Source organism: Aythya ferina, assembly GCF_964211825.1.
Source record: "Aythya ferina genome assembly, chromosome: Z".
Taxonomy (NCBI): Eukaryota; Metazoa; Chordata; class Aves; order Anseriformes; family Anatidae; genus Aythya; species Aythya ferina.
Genome location: NC_140299.1, coordinates 12,443,737 through 12,462,594, shown reverse-complemented (window position 1 = coordinate 12,462,594; position 18,858 = coordinate 12,443,737). Strand labels below are relative to the sequence as shown.

Here is an 18,858-nt window from a genome sequence, read left to right as displayed (position 1 = left end):
ATCTCTGAGGAAATACTTGTAACCTGCATGAGAATTTGCATTAATGTTTGCATACCTGTGCTTTTGCAAGCCTGAGGGCTTTTTGCTTTTGCTGGTGCTGTTGGTGTGGACTCACGGCTGCACAAAGGGTCTTGGTCAATGTTTCTGCCCCCCTGAGCAGCTGTGAGCCACTGGCAGGAGGTGGGCTGCAGCCACAAGGCACCACTTCCATGCTTTCACACCGCTGAGCTGTCTGGAATTATTTTAGATTTATCCTGCCTGAAGCTAGGTAGCGCCCATGAAATTGTCCTAATTTCAGTGTTGGCAGAGTAAACCCTCTTCTGATAGATATGCATAAGAAGACAGAAGATCAACACAAATAGGTCACGCAAATAGCCACGTCCTTTTAATACAGTAAATACATTATAAAACCGAGGTTACAAGTTACCTAATTAAATAAAACCACTAGGCACAGAGAATAAGATTGTTTAAACATAGCAGCTATGCAAAAATATGAGGACTACATAGGAAAAATGTAACTATTTTGGAGTGCTTACACAAAATAAACACGAGATTGCTGGTTCTTTTTCCGTATTAAAGAAATACAGAAAAATTGTTTATATTTTGTATTCTGTATGTATTCTGTATACTCTCTGGACAAGCAGAAAGACTATTAGATGTCGGTACCTTACTGTTCAAATAGTGCAAATAGACATTGGTGGTGGCACTTGTATTCATTAAAAATGTATGTATGAGCTCAGAACAAGCATAGCACATACTGTACAGGATTCTTCTGATGCACTTTTGCTTCTTCCTCTATCCCCTCTTTGTCACTGCGTTACTGGAAGAGGCTGTCTTCCCAGTACACTCTCTCCACATCTACAGTCATGCTGTGCATGTCTGCACAGCATGAGCATTACCAGCAGCTATTTTTAAAAAAATGAAATACGAATATCATAAAGGAAATGAATGTCCAGGGCTTTCATCTTTTTCTACTGCATTAATCAGCCTGTCGTTTGGTGAGAAACAGTAATAAAAACAATTCTGTAAAATGTCACTGGAGTATCATGAGCCAAACTCTCTGCCACTTTGCATGCAGAGACCATAAAGCTATCCCTGTCTGAAGGGTCCCCAGATGTCAGGTGGAGCTGGGGCTGGTGGAGAGCTGTCTTGGGAGCGCTGTTTTTCTCCAGCAGACTACATCAAATATAACAACTTCTCCGTGGTTATTAGCAGTCAGAAAATGTTCAAGCAGCTCTGAGGATGAGGGAGGACTCTTTTACCCTTGGACTCTGGTAACATGAACATGAACAAGGAGGATTTCAAGCAGCTAGAGGAACTGATACTTCACAGTGTGGTGAACCCCAACCCCAGAGCACAGCAAAGCATCTTGGATTTCCCATGGCCACACTGCTTGGCTGTCATGCAACCATGTGGCTGTAGCAGCTTTGTCTCCAAGCGTGTGCTCCGCAGTGTGCAGCGTCCCACAGGGACAGTGAAGTGGCTCAGCCCTCCCAGAGTGGCAGCCTGTGGGGAGCCCCTTACAAATGGGCACAGAGTCCAGAGAAGGATTAATGGGAAGGGACAGGATGCCTTCCTTAGTCATAATGTTAAAGGTTTTTTCTACATCACCTCCAGGCAAGTTACAAGCTACTACTTTTAAAATATGGATCTTGAGACGAGCGGCAAGATCCATGATGCTCCATCCATATTCCTAGGCCAGAAGCTGCATGAGAAAAGTTCCTGGCCAACTTCAAAGCATTCTCATGCAGCCACAGTCACTGGGGTTAATGCTAGTAAGCAAACATTACCCGATCAGTCCATCTGTCCTGGAAAGTATTTGCATGCTGTACTAATGCTTGTGTAAGAGCTGCAGAGAAAGACAGCAACATGTGTTTTACAGCCCTGATTCAGTTATAGGAAGAGCTAGGAGTTTGCTTTTCATTGATTCTGTTTTGTGTCATCTAAAAAAAATTGATAATACATGAAATAACTGAAGATATTTAATATAAACTACTAGCAGAAGTTCCCATGGACCCTGAATTTGACTCCAGGGTAGTCAAACGAGCTGCGTGCTGGGTTTTGTGTTGTTTTCATCTATCTGAAAAAATTCAGTCTGAGAAAACATCTTCTTAAAGTGATTCCATGTGCCTTTTTTTCCTGGGGGCTCGAAGGAAACCTCCTTTGCAGTGGCCAAGCTCCTGAATCCCCAGGTGATTAATGCTTAGATGCAATTCTCATTTACTGGCATTTTGCAAACTTGTGGACTTCCACTGACTGCAGACGAGTTATTCTTGATCTGTGCTGGCGTGAAAGATATCAGATGCTATTTAACTTGAATTTGTTACCATATTTCTTCCTTAGGCATTAATAAGAGCTTATCAGAAGCATTCACTTTTATGAGAGATGCTGTCATCCTTGTCTAGGAGTGCAGCGTCATTGCTCTGGATTAATCAGATCTGAAGATTAAAGTCAGGTTAAATTAAATTTCATTTCTGCTGCAGTGGAGACTGCTGCCAGCAGGCTGAGAGTGGAGGTTAGGATACTCAGCACTAAAAGGCTGAAGAACCCACTTCCTTGTAGGTACAGCTTTGCACTGTGATCAGGATGCATGGTGGAGGTGGGAGCTCGCTGCTGCAGGACACAGGAAAACAAAATAGACCGCTTCATTATCCCACTTGTGTTGGTGAAAAAACAGCATTCTGTCATGTCTGTAAGGTCTACTGATTTTTGTAAAAGCTAGACATGGTAACATAGGCTTCTTCATTGTTCAGTGACCTCAGTTCACTGCTAGGTGGCATCTGGGATACCATGTCACCTTCCAGGGGCTCTGGTCCAAGTTGGCCTGAAGGATCCAGGGGAGGAGCAGAGGGAAAGTCACTATCCTGTTCACACAGGGGCACCCCGCTGCTGTGACACACCTCATACATGCTGGATCCACAGACGCCTTCAGTGTCTGCAGACTGGTTGCTTCCCAGGAGACCATGCAGGGCTTCTGATGAACAGATTCCTCCGTAACTCATGGACAGGTTTAGGTTGCTTTTGTCTGTCCTTGCAGGGCTCCTCTTCAGGTCTGATGCACTCCTAACCTTTGCTGGAACATTTGTCTCTGGAGCAGTTGGTGGCTGCAGAAAACTTTCCTGTTCAGCTTTCGCTCGAATGCCGTCCACTTTATGGATAAAAACGTAACCGAAACTCTCTGGGTTAAAGCTTATATCAAAATTCTGCATGGCAAAGGGAACAGCACAGTCAGTTAACAGTGGCCAACAGTTGACAGAAAAGATCCTTTGATAGTTCGTATGATTTTAGAAAGGTATTTATTATTCCTTTAACTCTGCAAGTAACCCTGAACAGGCTAAACAGGTTAGTAGAGAATTAGCTATTTCAAAGCTCAACATCTTTTTGCATATTAATCTAAATCTATTATGTGGTCTCCTGCAGGCAGCACCACTGAATATTTTTTTAGAGACTTTTTGGAGCCACATATCTACTGCACACCTGCCATTTAATAGGAACAAGCGTGCTGGCACAGGCAGTTCCTTTCAGTTCTATGTTCCTAATTTAGCAGTGAAAGAAATAAAATTTTATCTTGACTTCTTGAAACACATTAGGAATCCCTGCACTAGAGAACACAGGGGAAGGCAGAGATATCTTTGACCTCTGAAAATTAAGAACTTGCTAATCATCCACCAGATGGATTGTTGGCAAGACAATTGTGCTGAGTTTCCTTAGTGAAAAAATATAGTAGATGTAGTTTTAAGGCAACTGGTTAATCCTACCCCTCAAAGTTTGTGGCATTTACCCATCAGACTTTTATCTGGCAAAGAGTGTTTCATGTGCTGTCTGGCCTATGAGCAATTCTGTTGGCTGTGTAAGGGGACGTGAGTATCACTGGGAATGTTTGCAAAGGGTTCCCATCCTGCTCTGTGATCACAGTTTCACAGAAGCACTGCAATGTCCCACTTGGAAATGATTTCTGGAGTCCACCTGGTCCAGCCTTTTGCCAGAAACATGACCTTAAACTGGGTTATCCAGGGCTCTGTGTAGCCAAGACTTGAACATTTCCAGCAACCGGTATGCTCCAGGTGACCTACACAATGTTTAACAGGTCTCACAGAGAAGGATTGTGTTCATACATCTAGAGGAAATTTCCCCCAAAACGGCACCTGCCTTTTGCCTTTTTTCTTGTTGCCATGCAGCCTTATGAAGAGAATATCTCACCTTCCCTCTGCCTACCCTTTAGATACTAGAAGGCTGTGATTAGCACTGTCACCTTGAGATTTCTCTTTTCCACAAAACAATCCAATTGCTTCAATCTTTCTTCATATATTAGGTTCTCTGTCCCTCTATAGTTACTTTCCACAAGCCAAAGCTCAGGCACCAGTTGAATTGTCTGCTATATCCATACCCTTTGCTATTATTTGCCTGTACAAATATTAGCTCTCTTGCACAGAATGTAGAAGTCATTTCTGAAAGATGGACCAGTTCGTGTAGCAAATGCATGTGCCTTCTGTAATGAGTGTTAGTTTTGTTCCCAATAGTCTATACTCAGGTGAAAAAGGCAGTGGAAATACATACATTTTTTGGTTTCCTGCACAGTTGCTCCAGAGTTTTTTTATGATCAGGAAGGTTTGGCCACATAGCAGGCTTGATCCTGAAACAGCAACAGTAGACAAGTAGTTCAACAGTAGCAAAAATGAGACATGCTGAGATAACAGAGGTTCATGTTGCATCATTTGTACTAATTCTCACCCAGCCTTAGATGTGACTTGCATTACCCAGAATTATGACAGAGAAGTTCCAGAATAAAACAAAGACAGGAGAAGAAGAGGAGCTATAAAGGTCACCCTATAGTCATTGTTCTGAGTGCACAAATTGTTGTAGTTAAAGTAAAACACTTCACCAAGTACTGGGAAAGCAGCAAATTATGCTGGCAAAGATCTCATTTACATCTAGCTGTGTTAACTGGGTTTTGCATGGTGAAACCATCTTCTGCAAGTGAAAAAAGAGGCTGCGATTGAAGTGCAAATTTGCAGATATTTGCCTCTGCATGTTTATATTAGTCAAAGAAATGTATCTTTTCCTACTCCTTGGCCAAATTTCTCTGCTTCAGGTATCTGTATTATAACCTTGACTACAGGTTTCCTTTTACTGCCTGAATTAGCAAAGTTCTCGTGCTGTGCTGCTGTGAAAACCCTCAGCCATGATGCATCTACAGAATACAGCCTGACTGACATTCAACTTTGCAGTGATATAAATATAGCTGATATTATAGAATTATCAGCAGTATGATAATATTATATATATATATATTGGTTTATATATGTATATATGTATATATGTATATATGTATATATGTATATATGTATGTATATGTGTGTGTATATATATATGTATATATAAGCATAAAACCCCTATTTTTACAAGGGAAAACTCCAGATTCAGAAGGACTCACCATATTAAAAAAACTGTTTTTTCATCAGTTTTACATATGCAGAACTTCTAGAAAAGCTAGAGAGGTGCAGGTGCTCAACAGTAGTAAAAAACGAGAGCTAGAAATCTCAAGATACAGCTATACTTGCAAATTAAGCAGCACCAGGGACCAGTCCCTGGTAGACAATTCAGGTGGCTAAAATGTTTAATTACTGAAAATGTTCCTGACACAGTTTCACTGAGGTCACCTAACCACATTCCCAGACAATCTCCATGTGTAAATCAGGAGTTATGACATCCCAAGTATTGTCCCGAAAAGCTGCTGGCATGCAGGCATCCCTCTGGGCATTAGTGAAGCTGGATGCCATGGACAGGAGCTGCCCTGGATGCCACCAACCAGCCCTGGGCATCCTGCCTTTCAGGGGGCTCATCTCCTATGGCTGAACTTGGGAATTTTTCACTTCATATTCTGATCACTCCAGATTATTTTTGTACTTGTTTATTGTCTTAATATTTTCTACTAGCTATCTATTTCATATAAATATATATCACTACATACTGGAAAAAAAAATTACATGCACCTATCTACTGCTTGTAGCTGATACACAAAAAAAACTCACAGAGACTAAGGACTGCCTGTGTAGGTAGTGTAGCTCTGATCTCACCTCTGCCTTGACTGCTTTGGAGGTGGCTGTAGAGCTTGATTTTGCCACACAGCTGGATGAGGACCCAGCTGGGGTTGTAGCTGATGCCATCACGCCCTTTATGCAGAGAGCACTGCCCCAGCACTTCTGAAAGCAGCACCCTGCTGACTCAGACTGTGAAAGGAAAAGAGGCAATCTCCTCTCTATACAGTTTCCAAACCTCTTGGGACTTTACTAAAACCCACAGCTTGCTTTCTTTTCTGAGTCTTGCATGAAGCTCTTGAGTCAAATGTGCCCCCAGTGAGACACTGACTATGTAAGTGTTTCGTGGTGGCTTCAGATTCCCAAGGGTCCCAGCATTTTGAGCCCAAGACTAAAGTCTGATTGAAGCAGCAGAGGTATGTTCTGCCTATATTGCAAAACATATCTTTGTCTGCCTTTGACTTGATACAGAAGCCCAGAGATAGAAAGAGAATAGATCATAGGTACAACAGGGAAGGCTGTCAGAAGAGGACTGGCTTGCAACAATCTTTCTCATATGAAGAGACCTAGATTACCTGCTTTCCCAAAAACTTAGGATCAGGACAATCATGACAACTAACAGAATGAATCCAGGGATGGAGAGCATAATCACGAACATGCTGTTATCTAAAGGCAAACACAGGACATCTGTCAGTGCCCATAAATGCCTCACTGCTAGCCACAATAACCACCTTAGACTGTCAGAGACAAGAGCCCAGCACTGCACCTTCCTAGCACTGGCCTGGTGCAGTGGTGGGTCTCTCCCACATCCCTAAGTGTGTGAAAGTTTGGGTGGTCAGGGCTCCAGCCCTTCGCTGAGCTCCAGGCTGGTTTCCAGAGGTTTGTTGTCACCCCCAGCCCCGGGCAGCTGCTGCTCACCACATCCTTACAGCAGCACTGAGGTGACTTCCATTGTGTGACCAGGTGCCTAGCAGAGCTGGCCCTGCTGTGGCTGCTGGTTCTCCCCTCCCCATGCTCTCATCACGGCTGCTGCCAGGGCAAACCAGGCAGCTGGGGTGTCACCAGCCCAAGGGCCCCTTAGGGTCCTGTGAACCGAAGTGCTTTTTGCCCTTACATTTCTCCTCAGAGTGGTCTCCTGCAGTTCTGAAGCTCTTGGAGACGCTCCATTCACTCCACGTGCCCTTAAAATAATCTCCGTTGGGCTGCGAGCGTACTTTCACCTCGTAAGAGGCATCTGTTTCAAGGTTCTTCCCCAGTAACTTTACCTGAAGGTATGGCGATTCTATTGTCTAGACATGCAAAAAGATGCAATTACTGACTAATAGGCATACAAAATAAGAGCAAAATCACCAAGGCAAACACTGTTATTATTGCACTGAAGATGTTTCTTTTTCTTTATGATGTTATGTCTTGTGTTTCCATGGCAAAGCCCAAGGACAAATGAATGAAACTTTGATAGCCCAGAGAAGCACCTAACAGACAAGGGAGCTGTTGGTCAGGGGTTGTTTTCACTATGGAAATTTCCAAAAGACAGATATTGCTCCTTTCCTACTTGTCAGTTGGAAAACTAAAGAAATGCAGACCTCATGGTTTTTGCACAATACTGGTAGTTCTGATAGCATTTAATTTCAGAAATTAGAGTAAGCTCACCAACATATACTTACCTTCCAAGGACCTTCTCCCTGCCGATAGGCAATTTGGTGTATTAACTTGTCTTTTAAGTATTTCTTCCATGAATGCGGTGTACTATAGTGAATAAGATACTCATTTGCCTCCTTTTGGTATGTGATGTTGATATTGAATGGTACCTCAGGCTTAACTGCAAATGGCAACAAACCAGGATACAACAGATGCAGAATAATGTAACTACAAAACAAAATGGTCTTCAGAAATAAAATAAAAGTAGAGTCCATGTCAAGTTTAAGTCCCTGCAGGGTGACCTATCTTGAGTAGGGGCTGGCCTGAGCTGGGTGAGTTTTACGCTGAGGCTAGCTCATCATTATACCTTGGTCCCAAGATGGGCTTGGTGTTGACCAGCTGAAGCGGAACTGTGGCCAGCATTTCCTCAGACTGTGACATTTAGTCTTGGAAAGTAGTTCCAGAGCATGCCCAACCCTTCCCTAGTAATGCTCGAATACTTGAAATTCAGTCCTTCCCAGTACTCTGAGCTGGCAACCCCATGCCAAAAGTGATCACTATTTGGGATTAAAGCACTGGAAGCAATCTGGTGGCCAACAGGGTGGTGGGACAGAGGAAGAGAGGAAGCATGGTAGTGTTAGATGCAGCAGAGGGGGCTGCAGCTCCAGGCCTTTGCCGTGAACCCACACCTGACTTGGTCTGTAGAAGGAGACAAGGCAAAATGACCACCCTTGCAAGTACAAGTCCAAAATCACAGAATCACAGAATCACAGAATTTCTAGGTTGGAAGAGACCTCAAGATCATCGAGTCCAACCTCTGACCTAACGCTAACAGTCCCCACTAAACCATATCCCTATGTGGCCCTGTAAGCCCTGCCTGAGGCTGGACATGCCTGAGGATCACAGGGACCCACGTTTGTACCAATGAGGCTTCCTACATTATCATCAGATCTTGCAAGAACAGAGAGCCCATGTGTCTCTTTTCTCACAAAAATGCATATAGTCACATATTATGCCCGTTGCTTCCGTATTCTCCAAATATTTAATCCTTCCATGCAGCACCAACAGTTTTGAAGGAGACACCACCAGAGATGGGCCATGCTGTCCCACAAGACAGAGGTGGTGTCAGATTGTTACAAAACAATTGGACTGAGGCAGAAGTGCTTTATAAGAGCAGGATATTGCTGTGACTATTGCCAAAGGAAGGCAAAGCAATCCAGCACCAGAGCAGAAAACAGGGCTGCCCTACAAGGGCTTCTCTGCAGCCCTGGAAAGAGACCAGCTTCCAAGAGGAATAAGTCCTAAGTAACCCTTCTTTCCTGGAGCTCCCTATTTCTTAACGTGGGCAGGTTCCTAGCATGGTTTTGATGAGCCCATTGATGGACTCTTGGTGTCCTTTCTGCCCCGCAGGATGCCTGAACACTTTGTTCAGACCATGGACTCCAGCAAGAAGCAAGGTGTGAAAAAGCGAGATCTTGCAACCCCACAGTCCCTGTGTGGGATTCTGGTGTGCTACAAGGTTCGGCTAGAGTTCAGCCGGTCAGCCCTGAAACTGAGCAAGCCCTAGTAAGAAATGGACAAAATATCCCTGCTTGACAGTTCATCCAAGCCCAGGTACAGCTGCTTTTACCACCTGTGTGATTCATTCTAGGTCCAGGTCTGGGCAAACAGTGTTATGATAAGCCAGTATTAAGCTGCACATTTTTAATGGGAGTTAGTCATCTTTATCTTCGAAGCATCACACTCTACCAACACCTAAACCCAGGCTCCATCCCATCCTACGACACCATTTTATACCTCCTCTATGTTATCCAGATTGACCTTCAGGTGCTGCCACCTGGACAATTCACACACCCACACCTGCTAATGTCTATACCTTTATAATCTACAAAATGTTCAATATCTTACCAATGTCAGTGATGAACAGACTCCTGCAGACTCTTCTCTTTATCTCATATTCCATGCAAATATCTTTATTAGAGAGTATATCAGTGAATTGTAAGAAATACACGTCATCCCGTTTCTCCATATTGAAACACACATAATTGCTGTCTTCTTTGGTACTGTTGAGCAAAGTGACACATTAGTTTCTTCTCAGTCTTACTATAAAACTATACGGGGCAAATCCTGGTTGCTCATATCACTTTAACTGAAATGAGACTCCATATGAAATAAGAAAAAATAACGTGCAAATAAAGAGATTAAAGGATGGGTATTGTTTTTCCTCATGGTCTTTGAGCAAAATAATAAAGTGATCTGAGTCACAGGAGGAGTCCCAGAGCTCCTAAAAAACAACAACAACAACAAAACTATTATATTGGAGATGCATGTATTAAGAAAAACTTTTTATCTTTAAAAATGAACTTACTGCTGGCATTTTAGATATAGGGCAAAATAGGGTAATGAGGAATTTCTTACTGACTGAGGGGTCAATGGCCAGCCAGGCCATGAGGGAGACATATGATACCTTTTCAGAGGTGGAAATGTATCTATGTATTCTTCCATCTGCTTGACTTGTCTTTGAGGACTGTCATAAAACTTCAGCCAAAATCCAAAATAAACCCCATGAAAACAGAAAAATTCTAATGAACCAGTTGGAAAGAAATTAATTAGTGATTAGAAAAGTAAGATGCAAAAAAGAAAAAAAAATCCACTTCTGCTGGTTGTCACTGTACTTTCGGTTTCAGGAAAAACATGCAAAGGGAAAAAGCAGAAGTATGCTAAAGAAACAAAATCTGAGCTTCTTCATCTAGGTGTATTTAAAAAAAGGTGGAAGTGTTTCATGGCCTTGACTAGAAGTGGAGATAAGTTTGGTAAGTTTTTGTTTTTTGTATACTCATTCTAGTGTGTGTTTTGCATGTCTGTGTGTGCAAAGACAGTTCTTTAACTTTTGTCTTGACCTAGATAAAGACCTTTTCAGTGGAAAATAAGACTTCTCATGAAATAATTCACAGTGGAAAGGATCCGCCTCTTCAAATTCATTCCTACTATTTACTTATTTACTTTATTTACTGATAAGTCTGGGTTTGCTTTTTCTTTCTCTCTCTCTCTCCTTTTTTTTTTCTCTTTCTTTTTCTTTCTTTCTTTCTTTCTTTCTTTCTTTCTTTCTTTCTTTCTTTCTTTCTTTCTTTCTTTCTTTCTTTCTTTCTTTCTTTTCTTTTTCTTTCCTTCTTTCTTTCTTTCGTTCTTTCTTTTGTTCTTCTGTTCTTTCATTTTCTTTCTTTCTTTCTTTTGTTCTCTTTCTTTCTTTCTTTCTTTCTTTCTTTCTTTCTTTCTTTCTTTCTTTCTTTCTTTCTTTCTCTCTTTCTCTCTTTCTCTCTTTCTCTCTTTCTCTCTTTCTCTCTTTCTCTCTCTCTTTCTCTCTTTCTCTCTTTCTCTCTCTCTCTCTCTCTCTCTCTCTCTTTCTCTCTGTCTTTCTCTCTCTCTCTCTCTCTCTCTTTCTCTCTCTCTCTTTCTCTCTCTCTCTCTTTTTTAAAATCAATTAATTTAAAGAAAAAATGCTTTTGTCTTATGCTTAGCTTCACCAAAAACAATAGAGGCTCCAGAGCAATAGGAGCAAGATGAGGACTATTGGAGACATTATAATAGCCTTCATAGATCTTTCCATCTGATTTTTTTTTCTTCTTGAGGGTTAGATTCTGCTTCAGTAAGCTCTTCTTCTTTTCTAAATGTAGTATTTAAACCTGGTAAAATGCTCTGAAACAGAATTTAGTCTCACTTTTCTGCTCCTGTTTCCCAGCATTCGGCAGTGTGACTAACCATTCTTTAGCATTTATCTTCCCAGAAGTTTACCAAAGGACAGACTGACAGCACTTACCACACAGCCAGGGTATGGTTAGTGTTGTGAGGAGGCATCTCTGTAAAGTTGCAGGTCAGGCTGCTGTAGGAATCCTTAAATTCCAGCTGGCTGAAGCAGTCAATGTCAAAGTTGCCTGGTTCGTCATCTTCAAAGGTCCCTAGAGAGAGATTCACACAATGGTACTGAAGCAAACCAGCATGTGTATTCAGTTTGCAGCTCCATTTTAAAGGAGGTTGTTTCTTTGTGTGGTTGCCTAAAAGGAAGAGGATCAGCCTATATGTTTTGTAAGAAGCAAAGCAAGCTTGTTCAAAATGAAATTAAAAGCCACTTGCACCTTTCAAGGTTGCTCTCCATGCATGCCAATGAAGCCCACCCACTCAACATGCACATTGGCCTGTGAATTGTAAAATTGTAAAATTTTGCATCACAGATGGTTCATCCAGACATGACACCCAATGTCTGTGCTATTCTGTTAATCATGGGCAAAGAGGGGTTCTAATGTTGTCCTTTAAACCTCCGTGAGGTACAAATATATTAAATATATTGTTCACTCTGCAGTCCAATTCTAATTCCTCCTATGTTTGAGCCAGGAGAATTCTCACTTTAAAAGTTACAGATTATTTTTATACCAAGAAAAAAGCAGGACCTGCCCTGGCTGAAATCATCCCAGAACTTTTTCAAATATGTTTTCCTATTAGGAACCACAAAATGCTGCTATCCTTGGGCATGCAAAGGGGAGCAATGGGAGCAATATGTATTCATGATACCTGCTGTAAAGCAGAATAGACATGACAAGGACCAAAACACTCCTGAAAACAAACAGCACAGAAACACACACTGGGGGATACACTCTGCACAAGTGCTGCCAGAGGTGTCTGGGGCTGATGCTCAGGGCTAATGTCTGCTCAAAAGCAAGGGCTAGTTTCAACAGGACTTACTTGTGTAGGGATTTCAGCTCAGGACAGCCTGAAAGGACATCAAATACCTTTGAGTGTGAAGCAGCAGACCCACAGACAAGGTTGCACATCATTGTTATTGCTGTTCCTGCACCAGGACCAGCTGCCCTGCTTTGCCCCTGCCCGCGCTGGGCAGGTCTGGGCAGGTCTGGCCTGTCCCCAGGTACCTGGGAAGGCTAGAAAATGATATGGGTGGGTTTAGGAAAGCCAGAGTATTTTGGTGTCATGAGGCAATTAAGCCCCACAGCACATTTTGACTGAATTGCAGAGTTTTCTGAAATGTCACAAGTTTGGGCTGAGGAGGGAAAGCTCAGACATTCTGCCAGAACACACAGCTTCCTGCAAATTTGCTTCGATGACTCATAAAACAATCATGATTTGACTAAGAACATATGTCTCATGTCCTACACTTGGCATGTATAAGGTCAGTGAAACAAAAACTGATGCTTCTGAGAGGACTCCTCTCCGGCAGAAAATGCTAGTTCAGCCCAGTTTCATGAAATTTCACCCACAGTAGCCAATAGCACAGTGCGAGCCCTTCAGCAGATTCTCAGGGCAGGAATGCCTCTGTCCCCTTCTACCAGTGGTTAAGTGATGATATGTAACTCTCTCCCCTATGTCCAGGGACTATTCCTGATCCTCCACTGGATTGTCTCTTACCCACTCCACCATGTGCCCTTTCCATGCTGTGCGCCTGCTGCAGCAAGAACACATCCTGGGCTGCGCCAGGAATATCAGTGACTCAAGCACTTGCATAAACTGTGTGGGGAAATGCCCATGGAGATATTCCCAATGGAAAGTCCCTCCCAGAGAAAATGGTCATCTCTGCTGTGGCCCAGGTGGCTCAGATCACAGAAGGGACACTGCAATTCACAGTCCTGCTGGTGATACCCCATAATCTCCAGCCAACTCTGCCAGCATACGGGGAGATACAGACCTTGTCTGCAGAGGGAGCACACCTGGAGATCCAAAACAGTCATTGTTTAACAAAATGGAGAAAGCAGGGGAGAGTTTTGTGATTGCATGAATGTGTAACTAAAGAGTGTCATCCCCCCAGGGTCCCTCACACAGGAGCATCTGATGCTGCACTGCTCCAGAATCAGATCTATCCCCTGAGCTAAGATTTAGTGCCCATTTCCACTGTGAGCACCTGGTGCTAAGAAGCTCTTCCAGGTCTTCCTTTCTCACTGCAGGTCTGGTGTTGCCTGTCCCAAGGGGAGCTTGGCTCTCCCTGAAGGAAGAGGAAATGGGGCATCTTCCACCAAGGCAGCCTGTCTGAGGGGACAACCTGTGCAGCACAGGTAGCATGCCGTGCTCTCTGACCACCACATTTAAGAGAGAGACACACAGGCCAGTGCAACTCCAGAACAAACCCTGCAGCAGTTTCACTGAGGCAAAAGTCTTGACCAACACAGCCCTGAGCCATCAGGGCAGACATGTATCTACAAAAATGTATATAATATATAATTATGTATTTGAGGTAAGTCTGCGTGTTTGTACATATATACACATACATTCAAAATTCAGGGGATAACAAGTGAGCTGAAATGAATCTGTATAAAATGGAAAAACAAACAAACAAACAAAACAAACAAACAAAAAAAAAAAACACACCAACCTACCAAGCTTTAGACAGTTAAATACACTCAAAGCTTACATGTACATATATTTTGTATATACATGCATTTTATTTTTTTTTGGTATGTACATACATTTTACACATCCCTAAGACTTCAGCTACAATGATCCAGGAGATTGGTTTGTTTATATGCATAGTTACCTCAAGGCAGCATTAAAACTTGTGAACTAGGATGGCCAATCTTCCTTTATGTAATAGAGAGAGACTGCTTGGTGTCTTCTGCGTATAAAATTTACATACAAATTATCTTATATAAACATGGTGATTTGGCAAACATCATATTAATAAATAGCATATCAGAAAGAATTTCTCAGCTGTCTGCTGCTGCTTCGCTGAAAAGCAACAGAAATTTTAAGTCAATCCCTGTAAGGCTGACTGCAAAATCAAAAGAAAGAAAAATGTCTTCTCTTGCAGTTTAGACATTTAATGATTATCCAGCATAGTTCACCTTTGGTGCCTAGGTAGAAGAAAAGCTGACTTTACCTCTTTGAACTTTCATATTGTTGATAATATGGTTCCTTATTCATGGAAATAACACCCTAACTATAGAATGCATGATAATTAAGCCTCATGAATGGCCTTAAGTATGCAAATTTGAAGTGCTTTTCCTGGTACAGTTCCTCCATGGACTAAGAAATTCTTTTTTATCTGATGTACATATGTGTGTAGCCCGTCACGCTTCTTCCCCAAACTTCAGAAATACCACACACGAATGTGTCTGCTGCATAAATAGTTGTGGTGACTCCAGCATGGCTCCCATAGTTAAGGACTGTATGCACAATTAGAAGTTTACAAGATTATAGTATTTTTCCTCTAGAAACCCAGACCAGACAGACCCCTGAGCCTGGCTCTGCTGAAATCAAGGCATGGCTTGAGATGGAGTGATTACAGAGGGAGAAACACTGCTCTCACAGCTACAGCCCTGGCAGGTCTTTCACAGAAATGGTCATCCCTTGGGTTTGGCCAACACCCAGCAGAATGTTTCAAATCACAGCAAGAGTCTCACAAGCCTTTACCAAGAGAAGTGTTAGCAGAGGCTATGCTTTGAAGCCACCAGGACTAACCACAATGTGTGAAACTGAAGACACTAGTAATTGCCTGCAGGATCATTGACAGAATTTGCAAAGTCGATGAAGTGACCAGCTCTGTGGCCAGAGCCCTGTGAAAGCTCTAGTGATGATGGCAGCAGACAGCATATCATCTTGTTTTAGGGTTTATTTGTCTCAGGAAGGAGTTGTTTTCATCACAACAGTTTTGATGTGGGTTGGATAAACTGAACAAGTCTGGGAAAGATGGCCACTGATGTTGGCCGTCCTGCCCCTGCCTGCTGCTCCTGCCCGTGCCTGCCTGCACATCCGTGGCTACCCTGGCTTCATTTTCCCTGTAGCTCTCTTGGGAGTTTTGGGGTCACCACTGCTCTGTCAGGCCAGGGACAGAGCTGGGGAGGCACTGCTGAGGAGGCAACCTGCTGCTCATCAAAGAGGGGGAGAAGAAGGCAAGTGCTACATTAAGCTTCTCCTCTCCTCTGCACCTAAGCATGGATGAGATCATGCCTGCATTGGCTGGTGGCACTTTGTCAGGCAGCAGGGTGACTCTGAGAGACAGAGAGAAATCCAAACATCTATCATGCTCTTCAATTTATTGGTCAAACCCATATGACTCATAAGGAAATTATAAAAGCTGGTAATTGCTCAGTGGGGATTTTCTGAATCTGTTTTTCTTTAATTCTAAGCAAAGGATTAGTTATGGTTTACTGGAAGCTAGTGAGGAAACAAAGGAAAGGTCTTCTCCCATCTGCTGTTGGAAAGCCCTGAGCATTTCAGTGACATCTGCTATAAATCACTGGCATTGACCACTTACGACTGTAGCTGCTTGCAAAATCCAGCTCTAAACAGCTGCAAATTGTACAAACAAAAGGTAAAGAGAGAAAAAAAAAAAAAAAAAAAAAAAAAGAGAGAGAGAGAGAGAAAGAAAAAAGAAAAAACAAACAAACAAACAAACACAACAAAATTTGATGGATGCAGTTCTGAGTTCTTCTGTTTTCTACTAACTCAAAAACTTATCATGCATAACCTAACTACGTATGTGTGTATGTGTATATATATACGTTGTATAATAAATGACAACTACATGAAAAAGAGATTTCTAGCCATTAAATATGTGAGACAGGATAGGTAAACAGACATCATCTTCCTACAAACCAGAAAAGTATTTTGCTCCTTACTGATGAAATTTTGGTACCCTAAAGCTACCAGTAACTGAATGACAGTCCATGTCCTTCAGACACTGTGCAGCAAGCTCTGTCACAGCTGTTTGCTTAATATTAGACAAGTAAGAGTTAAACAGATCTGAGACTGAATCTACAAATGCAGTTTTTCAGCTCCCTTTTGAGAAAAGGGACAACAGATTGAAAGACAGTGGTTTTTATCATTGCTTTTTATGATTTTGATTGAGTCTAAATTGATTGTGACTTTATTGATCTTGATGAGACTAAATAATTTTCATTTGTCCAAGTGAGATAACAAAATCTGCAATAAGCCTGACTTTAATCCGCTGAGTTAATTTATCTTTTTTTTTTTTTTTTTTTTTTTTTTGCACGTAAATGATGAATGCTCTTAGTGATGGGCTGTGAGAAGCCCATGGCTGAGTTGCCGCCTCAGCCACGGTACGAAAGACAATGGGACTATCCGCAGGTAGAGCTTTCACAACTGTTTAAAGGAAAAAAAGAAAGTTTTGTTTTTGAAGTGGAACAAGTTGGGCCCCACTTTACGTATATTAAGACATTTTCTTTGGAGGAAACTGCCAAGAACAAGAGAAGTCAGACCTCGGCATCCTTTGATGGCAGGTCAGAGTGATCCTAGACTGCAGGAGAGTGAAACAGGCATAACTCCTCACACAAACACTACATACAAAAATAAAGGATTAACAGGTCTGATCTTGCATGCCTTCTGCATACAGGAATCACCTCCTCATTTCAGACAAGTTTGGACATTAAAAGGTCAGCAGACTTGGGAATTAAATAGATAAGCCAGCTCCACATACACCTCAGGTACTGGCACTGAAAGAAAGAGGCTGGAGGCTAAAACTTTAACATATTTAACCCAGCAGTTGCATTTTGGAGCTCTTAGCTCAGGTTTTCAAGATCATACATGAGTGGAAAGATGAACATGAAATGACTCACCATCACCATCTGCTGAAGTGCAACCACTTTCCCCAAAAGTGGTACGAAGAAACAAGATGAAAATGCTCAATACTGTACTCGTCCGTGTCATCCTGAGCACACTGCATGTGTGCAGGACCTGTGTGTGTGAAACCCTCGCTTACTCACTTTATACTAGACGCAGAACAAACACATTGCCTGATAAAACAACCGCAGGCGAGGGGAAGTGTAAACATGCTGGCAAGGATGACTAGTGGCAGAGAGCAGGAAGCCAGAGAGAAGATATTTGCAGAGCTTTTACTTTGAAACACGCTTCCCACTTCAAAACTAAGGACCTTCTGGATCAGGCCCCTTGAACTCATTGGGCTGAATCTGGTCAAGTCCAGTGGGCTGGATGCAAAAGTTTCTTGGACCATGCTCCTGTCTGGGGTAGTGGGATTTCTTGCTCTGATTTTCCTGAGGAAATGGTTCTGTCCTTTCATCCACTTTCCTCTCAGTGGAGGTACACTGTTCCAAGAAAGAAAAAAATCTTCCAGCTATGAAATGTTAAGTGCAATTGCTGTTTTTTGTTCTTTAAGTGTTGGCATCATACAAGTCCCCAATAAGACAATGCCGACCCAGAAAAGTTGTGATTTACAGGACTAATCCAGCAAAAACCCAGCTCCTGAGAACAAAGTGGCACGTCTCACTTTTTTCCTTTTTTTTTTTTTATTTTCTTTTTTTCAGTCTGTGGACAAAGCAGAGGCAGAAAAAGGATGATAAAGAGGTGTTAAATATTTCCTATGCACACTTTCTGTGGCTGTATACACCAACGCACACCAAAGCGTAATGCAGGGCCACGCACAGAGCTGACTGATGTGGGCAACTACAAGCGAGCAGAAGACCTGAGAGAGGAGAGCAAGATCCCGCACAGCACTGGCTGCACCAAGAAAGCTGCATGTTGCAGGCGTAAAGGAAACTGAGGGCAAGGTTGGTAACAATGCCCAAGCAAGCAGAAAAGTGGTGACACTATAAAAAGACACAACATGCAAGCCGCAGTGACTTTTTTGTTTGCAAGGAAAGAAACCACTCAACAGAACTATGAAAGCTCAGCCCTCCTGTCTAGAACAGTGTCCTTCTTGGCAGAGAGCTAGGGGTTCTTCACCAGTGGCACCCCCTGCCCTGACCAGGGGTAGTGGATACCCAAGGGGGTGCTTCTGGGCTCCCCCACACTGCTTTAATAGGAGGAAATAGCCCCCTTTCCATGAGAGCTCAGCAGGGCTGCCTGGAAACTGGAAATTTCTCACCCCTGTATCAAGTCCTGTCCTGGGATGGGACCCTTCACCTGACGAAATATAGGTATTTGCAGTGTATATTCTATGCTAGAGCTTCTCAGACTTTCCCCCTGTTTACTTGGTGGGCAGCATGATTCATCTCATCCTAACACAGACTTTCAAAAGACAAAATCTAAGCCCCTAAATGTATATGTTTATCTCCATGGCACAAAAAAGCCCAAGGTGAAAAAGGGGTAGACATCTGCTTGGCAGACCTCCATGATACATCCCGCTCATGGACATTGGAGGGAACTATCCAAATGCAATGGACATGGCAGCACCTTGGCCTGACCAGACCCTGCTCAGGATGGTCTT

General features: G+C 42.6%; 1 protein-coding gene across 1 annotated transcript; it reads right to left on the bottom strand.

Moving 5' to 3' along the window:
- Positions 1–363: 363 nt before the first annotated feature.
- IL7R (interleukin 7 receptor) lies at positions 364–17,503 on the bottom strand. Its single transcript, XM_084503768.1, has 8 exons — positions 17,252–17,503; positions 11,494–11,632; positions 9,585–9,739; positions 7,703–7,857; positions 7,153–7,327; positions 6,614–6,704; positions 4,558–4,633; positions 364–3,203 (listed from the first exon to the last, which is right to left on the bottom strand). Exons 1-8 carry the CDS (start codon positions 17,340–17,342, stop codon positions 2,700–2,702), a joined length of 1,386 nt encoding a protein of 461 aa, XP_084359894.1. The 5' UTR covers positions 17,343–17,503; the 3' UTR covers positions 364–2,699.
- Positions 17,504–18,858: the final 1,355 nt, after the last annotated feature.